This window comes from Ceratosolen solmsi, unplaced genomic scaffold, assembly GCF_000503995.2.
Source record: "Ceratosolen solmsi marchali unplaced genomic scaffold, CerSol_1.0 scaffold25, whole genome shotgun sequence".
Taxonomy (NCBI): Eukaryota; Metazoa; Arthropoda; class Insecta; order Hymenoptera; family Agaonidae; genus Ceratosolen; species Ceratosolen solmsi.
Genome location: NW_011948444.1, coordinates 941,824 through 957,435, shown reverse-complemented (window position 1 = coordinate 957,435; position 15,612 = coordinate 941,824). Strand labels below are relative to the sequence as shown.

Below are 15,612 nucleotides of genomic sequence, written 5' to 3'. Positions count from 1 at the left end.
GATTTACTTGAATAATATCGGCTTGAAATATCGATAATAATTTATTGAAATCCGACGTTGCGCGTATGTTTATTAATGCGTTGTGGCTTCGACGAAGGAAACTTTTTTTACTAGAACTAAATATCTTGCCAGTGATTTTCCAATTTAAAAAAAAAATAGATGATAATTTATGATAAAATCACGCGGACGATCACACTGGAAACCAACAACTGACAATTACTAATTAATGTAACGAGTAAAATTTTACAGCAGCGAGAGCCTTTCGCAAGGCATAGGAGCAGACGACAAGCCAAGAAGTATTAAAGTTCGCCGACGAACTGCTCAGCCTCAGGAGCTCTTGTACGGGATATCAACGAATGCAGATAATCAAAAGACTGAGGATCAGAATCAGAATCAGAATCAGAATCAAAATCAAAATCACAATCATCCGCTTATGAGAGTCCCTAGTGCACCGGGGAGCTTAAAGTTTGTTATTTTTTAAATAATAATATTATTCAGGCCGAGTCGGCTATGTTTTGCAAATCTGTGTTTGAATCATTTCGCAAGGCTTCGTGCTCTTATTGTATCGAGATAATTTTATTCCCTAAAAGTTGTGCGTCAGGTATGATGATATACTTAACGATGAATATACATTTTCGAGATATATTAAAATCAACAGTTTTTTCAAAAATAAACCTAAAAATAATATTGAAAACTATGAGGAACACAACATAGTACTTGTTTTGGAAATTTTTGTTAGTTGAAAATTAAGAATCGACGGGCTAATGCGCGACCATGGGCTCGAGAAATAATCAATCACAGATTTATAAGGATCGCTTTGATCGTAGCGCAATATTCTAGCAACTGTAGATAGGAATTGGAATTATTGTACGTGGCATTATTGAAAACGAAGCAACAATACAAAAACAAAAAAAAAACAACAACAAAAATAAAACTTGCATGCTCTTAGGGGGTTGGTACTCGCGAGGAATCAGTATGGAAGTGGGTTGATCGGCTCACCGACGTTGAGTCGTCGCGACAGCACGTCACCACGTCCCCTGCGCAGAGCTCTACACGCAGGTGGCGGTTCCATGTGAGTGACAATGCTCCAGATGGCTTGTAACTTGTATTCTCCTCTATTATTCCTATATTTTCACACTTTGCACAGTGGCACTATGTTACTCTTGTTGATATTCTCTCCCTCTTTTCTAGTTGTAGACGATGATGGTGAGGTAAAATGTATAATGCGTGAATAGCAGATGTACAATGATATAACGTGACCTTGAATCGGATTGATCCTATAACGAAACTGGCGACTAGCGGCCAATTTTTCAAAATTCCACACTGCACGCCGTCTTGCGCCCTTTTCTGTCTCTTGACTTGTCTGTACATTGACTTGGATTACATTCGCTAATTACGATACTCTTTACTCAATAATAGTTTTTTTTTTATTTATTCAAGCAGTGTTTTATTCAATTCAATTACATTATGAATTATGAGCAGCATGTAAGTTAAGTCTTTATCTTCCAAATGACATTACCGACTTAAGGGATCAAATGGCTTTTTAAAGAAACGGCTTGTAATTATTTGTCACAATGTAACGATGATTTGTAGATTCATTAATTATTGCCATTATAATTGTATGCCACTGGCTTAAAGCACTTTATTATTTATACACATCTTTATGTATTTATTTATTATTGATAAATATGAGCATGAGCATCGTAATACAAAGGTCTGTACAAATTATTAGCGTAAGTTGTTTATAATATTAAAGACCGAGAACTGACTTGTAGCCATTAAAACAAATGTACCTCATATTTGTATATAACAAAAAATTATACATTTGTATAGCTTTACGATATTGAATAAATGTAACATGAATTCTGCGTTTTACATAATTATCGATTTACATACCAAAAGTCCTGCGTGTCTAATGCTGTGATATACGTAACGAATAACGAATAACGAATAAAGAATAAACGTTGCAATAAAGCTTCATATATAAAGCGTATTTAAGTAACACATTATGACATATTCATATTTATCTCATGGATTTGCCGAAATTTCAATACGACTTTGACGCTGAATCGAAGCATTTCATTAATAAAATCACGAATAATTGGCTTTATTATCAAATTGGTCGCTTACTAAAACCCATTGCATGCATATTACAATGACCTTTCTCTTAGAATAAGTAAAAAAAACAAAAACCCAAAATTAAAAAACAAAACAAAAAAACGCATGGTTTTTTTTCTGTGAATTAAAACACATATCAACAACTATTGGCTGAACTAACTTTGCTAAACTAACAAACTGACGGCCTAACCAGGGAGCAGGTTGCCCACATGGACATATCTTCACCACCGGGATCACCCACCATCTACCGACGCTTCAACAGTCGGGAGGAAAACGTCTTTTCGAGGTTGACCGCAACCAGGCAAACACTTCACGTTGAGCATCAACCGACTAAGGGGGTGATCAGTAATTACCAAGGAAAGGTAAGTCTCCTGTGCAAGTGCGTTAATTAAAAATATATTGCTTCAAATGTAACATTTCGAATGAGATGTAACGATCGAGAGACGACGAATGTATCGAAGCGATTCTTTTCTTCGCGGATAGCAATGTTAATTGCGGAAACGAGTTCAATGCACTCGATTTATACTCCTTTCCTTACGATGATCTCTTCGTTAATTGGATATTTCAGAGGAGATGCGCATCGCGTGTTTTTAAGTACGCTCGGCGTACGTAATAAAGTACCATTTGAAAATTTGAATATAAAAGGATAATTTTAGATAAACGATAGTCACCTACTAACGGATGTATTATAATATAACAAGCGAGTGATTATTTAAAAATTACTCATAATCTGAGATACATCTATTTATATATATATACATATATGGGATAATTCACACTGGCATTTATGGTTTTTTTCAGGCTGTGCCCAGAGCAATGTTGCAATGCACTCATGTGGCTGAAGGTCATAGCAAAGCCGTTTTGTCGATTTGTGTAACCAATGATTTACTATTCAGCGGCTCGAAAGGTATGAAACTTTATAAATTCGTGATTTTTATTTTTTATCAATTCACAAATATGTTCGTAGGGAAAAACTTGATAACATCAAACTTGTATAAATAATTATAAAAACCTTATCAATATAATATATGAATATTTAAAACCATAACGAACTTGAGACCGCGGGACCTAATAAAATCTAACTCGCAAATCAAATTTGCGCAATAGCTTCTCTGCCAAGTATCATTCCAACAAGCATTATTATTATTATTTCTATTCTCTCTCCCCCTCTCAAACGCTTAACAATAACTCGGGGTGATGGAGAAACAAAAATTGCCTCGGTAATATTTTGAAAAGCCTCGCATAAAAAAGTGCGATGCTCTAAGTTAAATATAGTTAAATATAGGCGGATATAAGAGATCGGGAGCGAGGGTTTGATAACCTAACCGCAAATAATAAATACTTACCTCGACAGATCGGACGGTAAAGGTATGGGATCTGGGAACGGGAATCGAGAGCCAAACGCTTGGCGGACATCCGAACAACGTCGTTGCCGTGAAGTACTCCTCGGTGCACCGACTGTTGTTCAGCGTCTCGGCAGCCTACGTCAAAGTCTGGGACCTACGTGCGAGCAACAGCTGCATCAAGACCTTATTCTCATCGGGCCAGGCGCAAAGCGGCCCCCTGACACTGTCCACGCCCTCGAGGACGCTCCAGGTACCGGTCGGCGAGACGACGATCAACGACCTCGGACTCGGCCTCGACGATCGCGAGCTCTACACGGCTTCGAGCGACAAGGTACGCATTTGGGACCTCCGCAAGCTCGCCTACGTCGGCAAGCTAAGCACTCCGCACGCAGCCGCAGTCATGTGCCTTGGCGTTTCCGAGGACGGCAGGGTCATCACCGGGAGCAAGGATCACCTCATATCACTCGTCGAGCCCAACATGTCCGGCCAATCGTTGAGTCTTTCGCCGCCGCACTACGACGGCGTCCAATGCCTAACGACCTACGGAAACGCATTGTTTTCCGGTAAGTCGCGTAGCCACCCCCTGAATACATAAGGCCCATCGACCAAGAGATGAGGTGAAATAGTTTTTTATTTCGTAATAGGGTCGAGGGACATGTGCATCAAGCGCTGGGATTTAAGTAGAATGGAACTGGTCCAGTCACTCAACAACGCCCACAAAGATTGGATCCTTGGATTGTGCCTTATTAACAGCGGGTCTGTCATGATATCCGGATGTCGTGGTGGCATTCTAAGGGCATGGGCCGTTCCGAGTTTCGGCGATCAATCGGGGGAGTGCGCGCTTCTAGGCGAGGTGCGTGCCCACACTTCGGCCATAAATGCCACAGTCACCAATCAGCAGCACATCTTCACGGCCAGCAAGTGAGTTTGCGATATTTCCAATTTACTTTCGTCGACCTATACCTAGACCTATACGAAAGGCCTCACCCGAATTGCCTAATTTTCTAAGCATTTGGGTTTGGCTAAGCAATAACACACACCAAACCACACTCTCTTTAAGGGGATGGAAAAAGGTACTACTACTTTATCACTTAAATCTCTATGTATGATGAACTAATTGCACAATACGTTGAGAATGCTCTTACGATAATATTTTTTAGATAATCTGCGAGAGCACCAAAATGTTAATTTAATTAATTGCACGTAATGCTCTTGATTTCCAATTAATTTTTCAAATATTAAGTAAGTTTTCCATGCTTTTATAGTCGCGTACCAATGAATATTCGTTTGGTTTTGCGTGACGCGTTACAATATGGTTGTAAAATTTCAAAAAACAAGGTAATCCCGATCAATCCAATTCTATACGATTCGATAAAAAAAATACATATCATTTTTACCTTAAAATTCTTAAACAAAAAATTAATATATTAACTTTATGAATTATTAATTTATAAACATATATATATTTAATTTTTCGCACAAATTTTTAGCCGATTTAATTGTGTAGTTATAATTTTTATAATTTAAATCCAAAATAATTTAATCGAAACTTCCGAAAATCACAGATCAAGTAAGGAATTAAAAAACAATTATTATTTCCTAATTATTATTTTAATTTTGTTTATAAATGCGTATAATTACCATTACTGAAATCAATGTTTTTCGTATGGAAATACATTCATCGTAGAAACATGAGATGTTTTACAAATTTTACAACCAACTGTTTAAATTGAACGTGCAAAAGTGGGTAAAATAATTTTTGGAAAAAACTAACGATACGCATTGCAGTTCGTTATTACATACTACGTTATTACATATTAATAGTTGCTTTCAAAAAATCATCGGTAAAGGCTTCGTTTTACAAAATTAGTATTTAACAGCCTTAAGAAAATATGATAAAATTAAAGTTCTAGTCATTCCTTAAGTTAAATAAAAATTAATTCGAGTAAATTTGAAGTCAGTTTCACATCCCCTTAATGTCGATTAATAGGTTAGTTATATTAAAAGCTTGGAACATTGGTTGCAGCTCTGGGGAAGTGAAGCTGTGGCGCATACCTGATTCTTCTTTGACCATGTCCACGTCCACAGTTTCTTTATAACTTGATCCGCTTGATCTCTATCTCTTGGTTGGTTTTTGTTTGGTTATCTGTGTTCATTGTTTATCTATTTTAATAAGTAGCTTAAGGTATTTGAGTGATCAATTACTATCCAGTGTACTTTAATCATTCTGGATCTTCCTTCAAAGCTCAATAATATAATTAATATGCCTCGTAACGATACAAATTTTGTGAATAATCTACTAAAATGAGATAGCAAGTTTTCTCATTTACAGATCGAACCAAAGTGCTTGAGTAATTGAAAACGTACAAAGAAATGAAATTATACATATATATATATAGAAAAAAAGCAATTTTCTTATCCAACATTTATATTTAACATGAGTTTAAAGGAAAGAATATTTTTCAAATATTGTTACTTGAATGCAACAATTTCGCTTAATCTTTTTCATCGTTATCAACATAATAATAATAATAATAATAATAATAATAATAACAATAATAATAATCATCATCATCATCATCGTCGTCGTCGTCGTCGTCGTCATCGTCATCGCCATCACCATAACCATCACCATCACCATCATTACCATCACCAATTAACTATATTAATATTTTTCACTTGATCTCCTTTCTTAGTTCTCGGCCAATTTCAAGCAAGTACATGTATTATAATACGCACACGCTTGTTAGCTCTTAAAAATCATAAATCGTATCTTTTGTTTCTTTGCGTATTGGAACGCTGCTGGCCAAAAATATCTATAACAATCTTTGTCTATTCTCTCTTCACACTTTTCTCTGCATGATAAACATAATTTCTAATGCTGTTAATCATTATACATACAAGCTCAAATGTGTTATTGTTATTATGTTTTTTTTTTTCAATATTATTTTGCTTTTGTATTATTATTCATTAATTTCGTGCATTGCATGGCTGCCATCTGCTCTCCATGAAGTGATGGCACAGTGAGGCTGTGGAGCTACAACAAGAGAGACAACAGGACTTTCCAAAGGAGCAACTCGCTAAAATGCTAGCATACGAAGTATTTTATTTATTTAGTATTACTTCTCGCTTATTTATTGACCTCGTTTTACCAATCTATGATAGGGATCTAGCAGTGAGCATTAATTGGAGCAAATTTGAAATGATAAAGAGAAGGAAATTAATTAGGGCGCCGCGTTACATAAGATTTGTAAACAATGACTATTTCAACATGCGAATAGAGAATTTTGTCAAAAGAATAATCTACATCCTGTATTCTTTCAAATATTATAGTGAACTTTTTATACTGCGTGTATGGGCTATGATAATTTAATTTTAAGTTAATTAGGATTCCAATGAAATTTTAAACAAGAGTCTATCGTGGTGTAATAGCGCAAGTGTAGTTGCGATCCTTGAACGTGATATTTTATAGACTTTTAAAGAGTTATGATGTTACCAGTGAGTCATTCATGAATATGAGAATGTTTGTTTTTATACGCTTTTTTTATCCACCGAAAATGCCTGTGCTAGAGCTGTGGTGCACAATTCCAAAGGCGCCTAAATGAATTATTATACGTAGTTTGTATTTAAATAACTGAACAAATTTGGCATTATCTAGCATTTATTTTATTATGAACGTAAAGGTGGTCATAATTGTAATATTTAATCTTAGTACAAACAATAATTGTTGGTTAATACTGTACAGTCTGAGGTCTCTGTAGGTCCCAAAATTGTGACATTGTCAGGGTTGGCCGTTGTTCAGTTTTCTTCTGGAAGTGTTAAAAGAAATGGATAAATCCCGATTAACTTTATATAAATTAACATTACGAATAAAGAGATTAAATCGAATGAGACGACGTTTTGTAATTCATTTACCCGTGATGCATTATACTTTTCTTTATACCTTTTCTTCTTTTTGTGAGCACTGAGCGATTCTTGGCCACTATCATCCGCACTGTCCTCCGATTGACTGCTGCTACTGCTGCTCGACGAACTACTTGAAGAGCCACTAGATGAATCGCTCGCTACACCTGTGTCCTCCTTAACGTCGATTTTGTCCGCCAAAGCGGCTAATTCCGGCTCCTTCTCCCGCAGCACCTTCAACCACTTGCGCGATAATTTCGGTCGTCCTCGAACCTAAAATGTCAATAGCTTAGTCAATGCCTTACCAATCTCACGCGTCTCTTGTTAAATAACTGTTAAATAAGCCTTAGTATTTACTTTTAAATAAATTTAATAAATTTAATAAATATTGTACGATTCGTGCTCTTATTGTAAATAAAATTCTAACGGTAAAACGAGTATACTTCTTAAGTGTCATTATTTCAACTAGACATTTATATTTTTATATTCTTACCAAGTATTAATTACGAATATAAGTATTTTTTGTAATGTAGGTTTTTAAGTATTTTTAGAAATTTTATACACAAATAAAAGTCTTATCAATGTATATTACATGTAACAATTACTGCGGACGACGATATATGTTTGATTGGGATGAAAAATGACCATATAATAGTGAGTGAAATTGAACGAGATGCTTGTCGTTTTAGAAATAAATAATTATCATTTCAAAAGAGATGAAAATTGACTTTGAAGGGATTTGTACAAAGTGCATTCGTCGTTAAAAATGTCAAAAGGTAATTATAAATAAGAGTCTATAAGATGACTGCTAAAGAAGACTTTCGAAAGCGTTAAGTTTTAATGTTAAATTAATAATAATCGCTTGCGTTGGTCGACTGATCTAAATGAAAATTTCTTCACAAGCCTTATTTTCTTATCGTATCGCGGGTAAGAATTATTATAACGACTATCGATATAATTTTTCATTCGACCTTTCCCTTCTTTCCCAACTACGGAATTAGGCGATCTATCAATGTTTTCAAATTACTCTCTTCTTTTTTGCATTATAGCGAGAGAAAAAACTAAATTTATAAAAATACGCCTACCGTTTTGTGCCATACTACTGGAAAGTTTGTACGGGAACAGAAGTTTTGAGTCACTGCAATTGTATCGTCAAGATTAAGGACAACATGCCACCAACCACCGGGCACAAAAACGGTCTCTCCAGGATTTTGTAAAATTTCAATAGGTAAGCAGTCTTGTGGCCATGTTGACAATTTCGTTCGTGGATAAATAACAGAGAACCAGGTAATGGCCTCGTCTCTTTGTTTACCTCCTTCAGAGCCAGTTACTTTTAAAAGCTCTCTGGGAGTGTGCGTAGGAAAAAGACACCATCTCTTATGACCAGAGATAAGTGCATTCCAGGCACTAGTACCCAAAGGATCTATGTGTATTCCAGTACCTGTAATAAGAAAAAATCAAATTTTAATATGTCAGTGCATCTTAAATGTGTTTTTGTCTGCGATTATAAATGTTCAATATCGTACAATTTTTGTAAGAAGATGTAATATGATGTATTAGATAACTATTTAATGGAATTAACCGATAAATTATATTTTTAATTTATAATATTACCAGATCGTTGTGGTCCCATAACGAACCAACGATAGGGGGGTCTTCTGTGTTCGCCGGCATGCTGAAAGAGATCATCTCTAAAGTACTTTGGAATCGAATAATCCTCCAATAATTTTTTCCTTCGTGGATGCTCGCCAAAGGAACTATCGAAGATATATAATGGGGAATCATCTTCGTTATTCTGCATGTAACGAATATAATATTTCATTTTCATTTTTACACTATATCCTTCATTATCTTCTCCACATTTGAATTTTTGATTCCGATATTTTTTTACTAATCTCTGGTAGATATGATTTAAACATAAATTAGACCACTTGTGTTTTTTATTTATATTTAATACTAAATTAATTAATGTGGATGTTGAATTACCTCGATAGTCCATTTATGCTGTGCTTTCCAGTCGTTCTGAACAGCTTTTATTATCACAGGTATATAAGGTTTCTCGTATCTTCTAATAAATTCTTCCGATGAAACTTCCGATTCGATAATTCTATCAACATTGTCTTTGAAATCCCAGAACTGTCCAAACTTTTTACTGTAGTTGTGTAGGGACCATGCTACTTTGTCAGCAAGTTCTGAGAACATTAATTAATCATTTTTAATCTACTGTACTAATTGTCCCAACAACTGGTGGTAAAATAAGACACTAATCATATGAAAAATACACAAAAATATAAACTAAATTATACCGATGATATGGTCATTCCTTGATGATTACATCTGAATACGAGTTAAAAATTAAATAGCTTCCATAGTTCCAAAATGTATCTTTTGCATATACGCAACCTCTGATCCATATAATCTGTTACTCACTACATAACTAAAGGTTTCAGTTACACGAGCCTGATCCCTTATCCAAATGTTAAAAAAAAAAAAAAAAAAAATTTAAGACAAAACCGTCTTGTACTTGCAAAAATAAAGCAAAAACCAAAAGAAAACAAGAAGGATATAAACAAGAAACACGTGATAAAAATACTAATTGCAAATTACATCAACTACGTAAAAACAATATACTAAATCTCATTATAAACGTCTCAAGCATTTGCAGGCATAAATAAAAAAAAATTTTAATAAAATTTTTTAAAATTTCAAAATAAAAGATCTGGCCACGCTTAATGAATTATTAACAATCAGCTCGTAATGGAAGAAATACCTGTACGTATTATACAAGTATTTCAGCAATAAATTCATCGATAAATGCACCGACAATCCTGTCAATGCCGAATATTATCAAATGGAAAGGAGCAAAATCGTTCGGCATCGGTGTCTAATAAAATTTCAGGACATAACACGATATACGTCTCGTACCTATGACCGAAAAGCACGTATCCATAACATGACGAAGGTTATGAAACAGGATGAAACACGAAACACGCGTTTACTGGGCTATGAATATGCTGCCATGGTTTCTCCAACACATAAAATTCAACTCACCAGGTCGGGCCTTCTTCTTCACCTCCTTGATCCGCTTCCTCGCCCGATGATCAAGTTTTATATCTTCCGTCATTATAAATCGCGCCGACTCTCCCTCCCTTTCACTCACTCGCTCTCTTAAATATATATATACTATATACAAATTCACGCGCGTATATATATATATATATATATATATATATATATATATATATATATATATATATATATACGTGCGTGTGTGTAAGGGAGTGTTAAATTAATTATCCGACGTATCGGCTTATTTATAATAATTTTAAGCGTTTTGCGGTATTAGCGAATCGTACGAGATGCCGAGATCTCGCGGCGCCGCGACACCGTCCAACGTCTCTACCACAATACCATACGATCACGTCGCCTTACATCTTACTAACTGACACATGCGTAACTTGCGCCCTTCTCCTCTATTCGGATATGTAAGCGATACGCGCTGTTGGAGCTTCTCGTTGCCTCCGTTAGGTGTCGCAACGATCGGCGCATACTTCGAAAATCCCACCGGAACACCGACACAAGGCGGATAAGTGCATTATTCCATTCCGTTTCACTCTCGTTGCATGCAAGCAGCATTCGATAAATTGGAAATGATTTTTCTAACGACCTCGGATGATAATGCCATCCGAAACATACAACCGCTCGATTGCATATTTATCGGGATATCAAATATCGGGCGTACTTCTTCCGCGGACGTAATACGGGCAAGGATATGTTAAAGCTGTATTAAAGTCGCCTCGATCGAGTCTCACGTGCCTACGTGACAAACGGTCCGTGAGTCATGTCCCGTTCGTTTTTGGAGGGAGAGGCAGGCGTTATGTACTTTCTGGTATTTTGCAAGACTTCTTTTCATTTTTAAAACTCCGAATGCCGTTTCCTCTAATGCGTTCGAGGAAAAAAGGGATGACTACGCGTTATTCCGGTTGGCAACTGGTCGAGGTATTTCGTCACCGTCGATACTTGGCGAAAATTCCGGTAGTTTGCCCCGTAGTTGTCAAACTGCAATTAACAATAAATTTAGAAAAAAAATGTGTTACGAATAGCGGCATTGAACAAGAAAATGAGAGAGGGAAGGGAATGAAGTAAAAGAAGAAGTAAATTGATCGCTATGTGTCCGAGGAAATTCCAGAAGAATGTAAATAAAATTTCGAAAAGAACAAGTTCTCTAGCCACTGTACGATACGTCATACATTAGCAAACTATTATTTCTGAAATTGGGATAGGAGCTGCGAAAAATATTCCAAAGCAAGCAACGCCGTACTTTGGTAATTTCCGCACTAGTGCGAATAACAGGAATCTTAGCAATTAAAAAACAAACTTGAATTAATCATGTACTTTAATAGCCTATATATATATATATATTTTTTTCAGTTCTACGGTAATTACGTGATTAACTAATAAAGAGCATAGTTTTTATGCAAATATCGATATTGATATAAAACTAAAGGAAAATATTGAGAAAATTATTATTTACTATAGGAAAGTGAAAATTACCACGTAGAAAACAATAAATGTTGATTAGGTTTGGATAAATTTTTTCTTTTTTATAGTTATTATCATATCTGAGCAAACAAATTGTTTGTTGTACATTGGAGTTTCAGTCAAAATAAACCACGAGACAACGATAAATATAAGAGACGCTTTAACTACCAGTCGTAAATAACACTTGCGAGTTATCTCATAATAATGAAAAAAGAAGAAAAGAAGAAAAAAAGTAATACATATTTTGGTAAACAAGGATAAGGCATTCTTACATAATAAAGCAGAAGAATGAATGTAAGAGTAATACGAGTAACATGTCCTGCAAAGACACGTGGTCGGTCGTAACGTGTACAGTAATTGTTTTTTCCTTTTTCGTTTCCCTTTTTTCTTCATTTGGTTCATGTAGCGAGAGTAAACGAGGAGCGCCTCTGTCGTCCCCCTTAACTTATCGTAAAGGCCGCGTGTGGAGGGTCACGTACTCAAGCGCACAGTCGTGCACGTAAATCGCTGGCGTTTGCTGTGTGTGCGCAGCGGTGCACTTGCGCGGCCAGTGACGTTGCTTTTAATTTTTTTCCCATTTTCCTCGCTGTCCCTGGCCGAAAGTTCAACGGTTCGAGCAGCGCATGCGCTCCTTCGTGGAATGGCACAGAAATATATATATATGCATATGTATTCACGCATATATTATATGCTGTATGTGTGCGTGGGAGCGCGCGCGCTCGTGCGCGAGTGTGTTTCTATGATTCGGCTTGTGACTGAGTCTTTCTCTTTCGACTCCACCAAACACTCGGGCACTGCTATACGTGCTCATAGAGAAAGACGGGAAAAGGGTTTCAACGTTGCCAAGATCGACGCTACGTATTTTTCCTCTTTTCCAGCTCAACTCATAAGCGACTTATCGAATATTAGCCCCAGCACGTATGCAGGAACGTAAACAATATGTGCTTACCGTTAATGTATAATAAATTGTCTGTCCAAACAAAACACGAAGAATGCCACTGTTATATCAACGGAGTAAACGATTTAATTTATCCATTTATTAAAACGAATCAATAGACGAGAATGCAGTTTTTATTCAAATATTATCTAACGTACTTATAGCACTTAATCCTGAAAAACGGATGTTCAATGTTGAAATATTAAAATAGTCGTTTGTTGTTTCAGCTCGATAAATTGTTAATATAATTTAATCGTATCGATATTAAAACGTACGATGCACACCTAATGATGAACATATATATATATATATATATATATATATATATATATTGTTAGGATACCAATCATGATGAATAAAATAGGAAATTAAAACAGTAACAGGTATTTAAATACCAGCACAAGCGACAATAATCGCTTGACAAAAGAGCAAATTTTAAATTGACACCATGTGTTGCTTAGCATTGCTTAGCATCTGCCCTTGACGGGTGTGCAGCTGCAGGTATTCACTTGATGCGAGTGCACCACCTAAAAGGGTTAAAATAATAATTACAATTACGGTGGGTAATATTCAATGGTCCATGATTTTTCAAACGACAAAATTCTTTTTCTTTCTATTTTCAACGAGCGACGAATGATGTTTATAGTTTACGATCGCTTGCGCGCCCATGGGTGGCTCTTTATAGGAAAATGGTATATTAATAATGACCGATCATTTTTATATCACGTACGATATTAAATACCGATAAGTTTTTTCAGCAAATCATTAACGATTAAATATTTACACTTTTACTATGCGTGTAAAAATGCAAACTTATTAATGACGTAGGAAACTGTAGTTTACCTTGGATTACCATACATTAACATTTATACCTATCCATGTGCTCATTATTTTTGTAGTATAATGGGCTTAAATAATTATTTCAAATTAATAGGCTTGTTATATCGATAATTGGCCATAATACATAATGCATGTATAACGAATATATTCACAATTAATGTAATAGCGAAAATTAATATCCATAAAGTGTAATGCATTTTAGAAAAGTCAGCTTTTTGAAAAGTCGAAAATACTTAATGTAACGGCAATATTCATATACAAAATTAATTAACTTGCAATGAATTGCGTAAAAGGTATTGGCCATTTAAATGTTCGTTGCTTATTGAGCTGCACTATTATACATGACAGACAGGCTTTATAGCATAGATAGAGATTATAGAAATTAGCTAGCAATGGATTAACAGTTATTCGAATATCGCACTACTAATACATTGTTAATATTGCCAATAATAATAGTGTAAAGATGATAGGAATAAAATGTAAAAAGAATGTAACACGTGTGTAGATCGCGAGCTGCCATCATTGACAATAATATTAATACACATGCAGCTCGGAAAGGCGCTTAGCTCTAAAATCCGGCAACACCGCCACGGTACAGGTACACTCGGCTCTGTATATTCCGATCGCATAATACGCGCGCGCGCGCATTGACGTACACACAATGCACACATACCGATATAAAACATTGGCAACACACAGAATTGCATTGAAATTGATGGGATGGAGGTGAGGGAGAAGGTGGTCGTGGAGATAGAGAAAGAGTGACTACTGGCGGCGAATCGGGTTGGTTGAACGAGGAAGGAGCGACTTCCGAAGATTCACGCAGCACGAGAATGTGACGCCATGTTTTGATGTCGTCATCTCCCTCCCCACTCCGTCGCCGTTGCTGCCACCACTGCCAATCGCGCGCACACAGGGAAAAAGTCGCGCGCGCGGTCTTTCCGCCCCGTGTACGTGTGCGGGCGCGCGTGCGCGCCTGCGTCGCTCTGCCCGTCGTGTGCCACTGCTGCTGTGCTGCTGCTGGCTGCGAGAAAGAGAGAGAAGAGCGTTGACGAGCCGTCAGCAGCGCAGCACAGCGCGTCGTCGTCGTCGCCGTCGTCGTCGCCGTCGCCGTCGTCGTCGTCGTCGTCGTCGTCGTCGTCGTCGTCGTCGTAGTGGTGGTAGTGGTGATCGTGGTGATCGCGGTAGTGGCGATGATGACGATGGTAGTGGTGGTCGATTTCGGTTGTGCCGTCCGCGTGCGTATCGAGCAACGAGATCGCGCCGCTCCGAATTAACCAGCCAACGAATACTCCCCGTAGCCGAGGACTACGAAAACGACGCGTCCCCGTGCGTCCCGTGAGAGCAACGCGGTGTAAAAGAGGAGAAGAAGAAGAAAAGGAAACGTAGAGGAGGAGGAGGTAAAAGAAAAATAAATGAAAGAGGTGGTGCACTGCGTGGCTCGTGTATAATAATAAGTGCGCGCTACGAACGACACGCGAATTCACGTGCTCCGCTAGTGACTTTTTTTTCATACAACTACAGTGCGATATAGACTGAGTGGCGTTCAACCACTCGATAGTAATAATACACCTGAGCCGCCCCCATGGACGAGAAGTAAAAGTGCATGGCCGACTTCGCGCTGAAGAGGTCGTCCATATCTATTTATCTTGTCTCTGTCCTTCTTCGCACTCGCGCACTCGGTTAACCCTATTGCTCTATTCGAAACGGGCCAAAGCAAAATATAGGCTTGTCGCAGCCGCGCACACACGTTCTCTACATGCATATGTATATTTATATACATAATGTGCACGCGTGTGCAGTGATACGTACATAAACGCACGTACACATGGACACGTACGCATGCACGTAGGAGCATACATAAATGCATGCATAATACGTGCAGGGTCAGTTATATTATATAGGAACGTAGTGTTGTGTCTTGAT

General features: G+C 37.0%; 2 protein-coding genes across 2 annotated transcripts in view; one reads left to right on the top strand and one right to left on the bottom strand.

The window, feature by feature from the left end:
* The window catches only part of Klp31E (kinesin-like protein 31E), a 28,815-nt gene extending 22,135 nt beyond the window's left edge, over nucleotides 1-6,680 (top strand). The window contains exons 9-15 of the mRNA XM_011504327.1: nucleotides 250-465; nucleotides 950-1,072; nucleotides 2,312-2,480; nucleotides 2,920-3,025; nucleotides 3,473-4,027; nucleotides 4,109-4,385; nucleotides 6,478-6,680. Of these exons, the coding sequence (XP_011502629.1) occupies nucleotides 250-465; nucleotides 950-1,072; nucleotides 2,312-2,480; nucleotides 2,920-3,025; nucleotides 3,473-4,027; nucleotides 4,109-4,385; nucleotides 6,478-6,556 (1,525 nt within the window). The 3' untranslated portion in view covers nucleotides 6,557-6,680. The remainder of the gene's footprint in view (nucleotides 1-249; nucleotides 466-949; nucleotides 1,073-2,311; nucleotides 2,481-2,919; nucleotides 3,026-3,472; nucleotides 4,028-4,108; nucleotides 4,386-6,477) is intronic.
* A 343-nt stretch (nucleotides 6,681-7,023) lies between these two features.
* On the bottom strand, nucleotides 7,024-10,584 carry PSR (bifunctional arginine demethylase and lysyl-hydroxylase PSR). Its single transcript, XM_011504326.1, has 6 exons — nucleotides 10,419-10,584; nucleotides 9,354-9,559; nucleotides 8,982-9,264; nucleotides 8,453-8,808; nucleotides 7,408-7,640; nucleotides 7,024-7,273 (listed from the first exon to the last, which is right to left on the bottom strand). The coding sequence occupies exons 1-6, from the start codon at nucleotides 10,489-10,491 to the stop codon at nucleotides 7,246-7,248; spliced, it is 1,179 nt and encodes a 392-aa protein (XP_011502628.1). The 5' UTR covers nucleotides 10,492-10,584; the 3' UTR covers nucleotides 7,024-7,245.
* Between the last annotated feature and the right edge of the window lie 5,028 nt (nucleotides 10,585-15,612).

Coding starts and splice junctions, on each gene's coding strand:
- PSR (XM_011504326.1), bottom strand. CDS start 10,491: ATGACGGAAGATATAAAACTTGATCATCGGGCGAGGAAGCGGATCAAG. Junction 9,560..10,418: donor GAAGAAGAAGGCCCGACCTG/GTGAGTTGAATT, acceptor TAATGTTCTCAG/AACTTGCTGACAAAGTAGCA. Junction 9,265..9,353: donor AGCATAAATGGACTATCGAG/GTAATTCAACAT, acceptor CATATCTACCAG/AGATTAGTAAAAAAATATCG.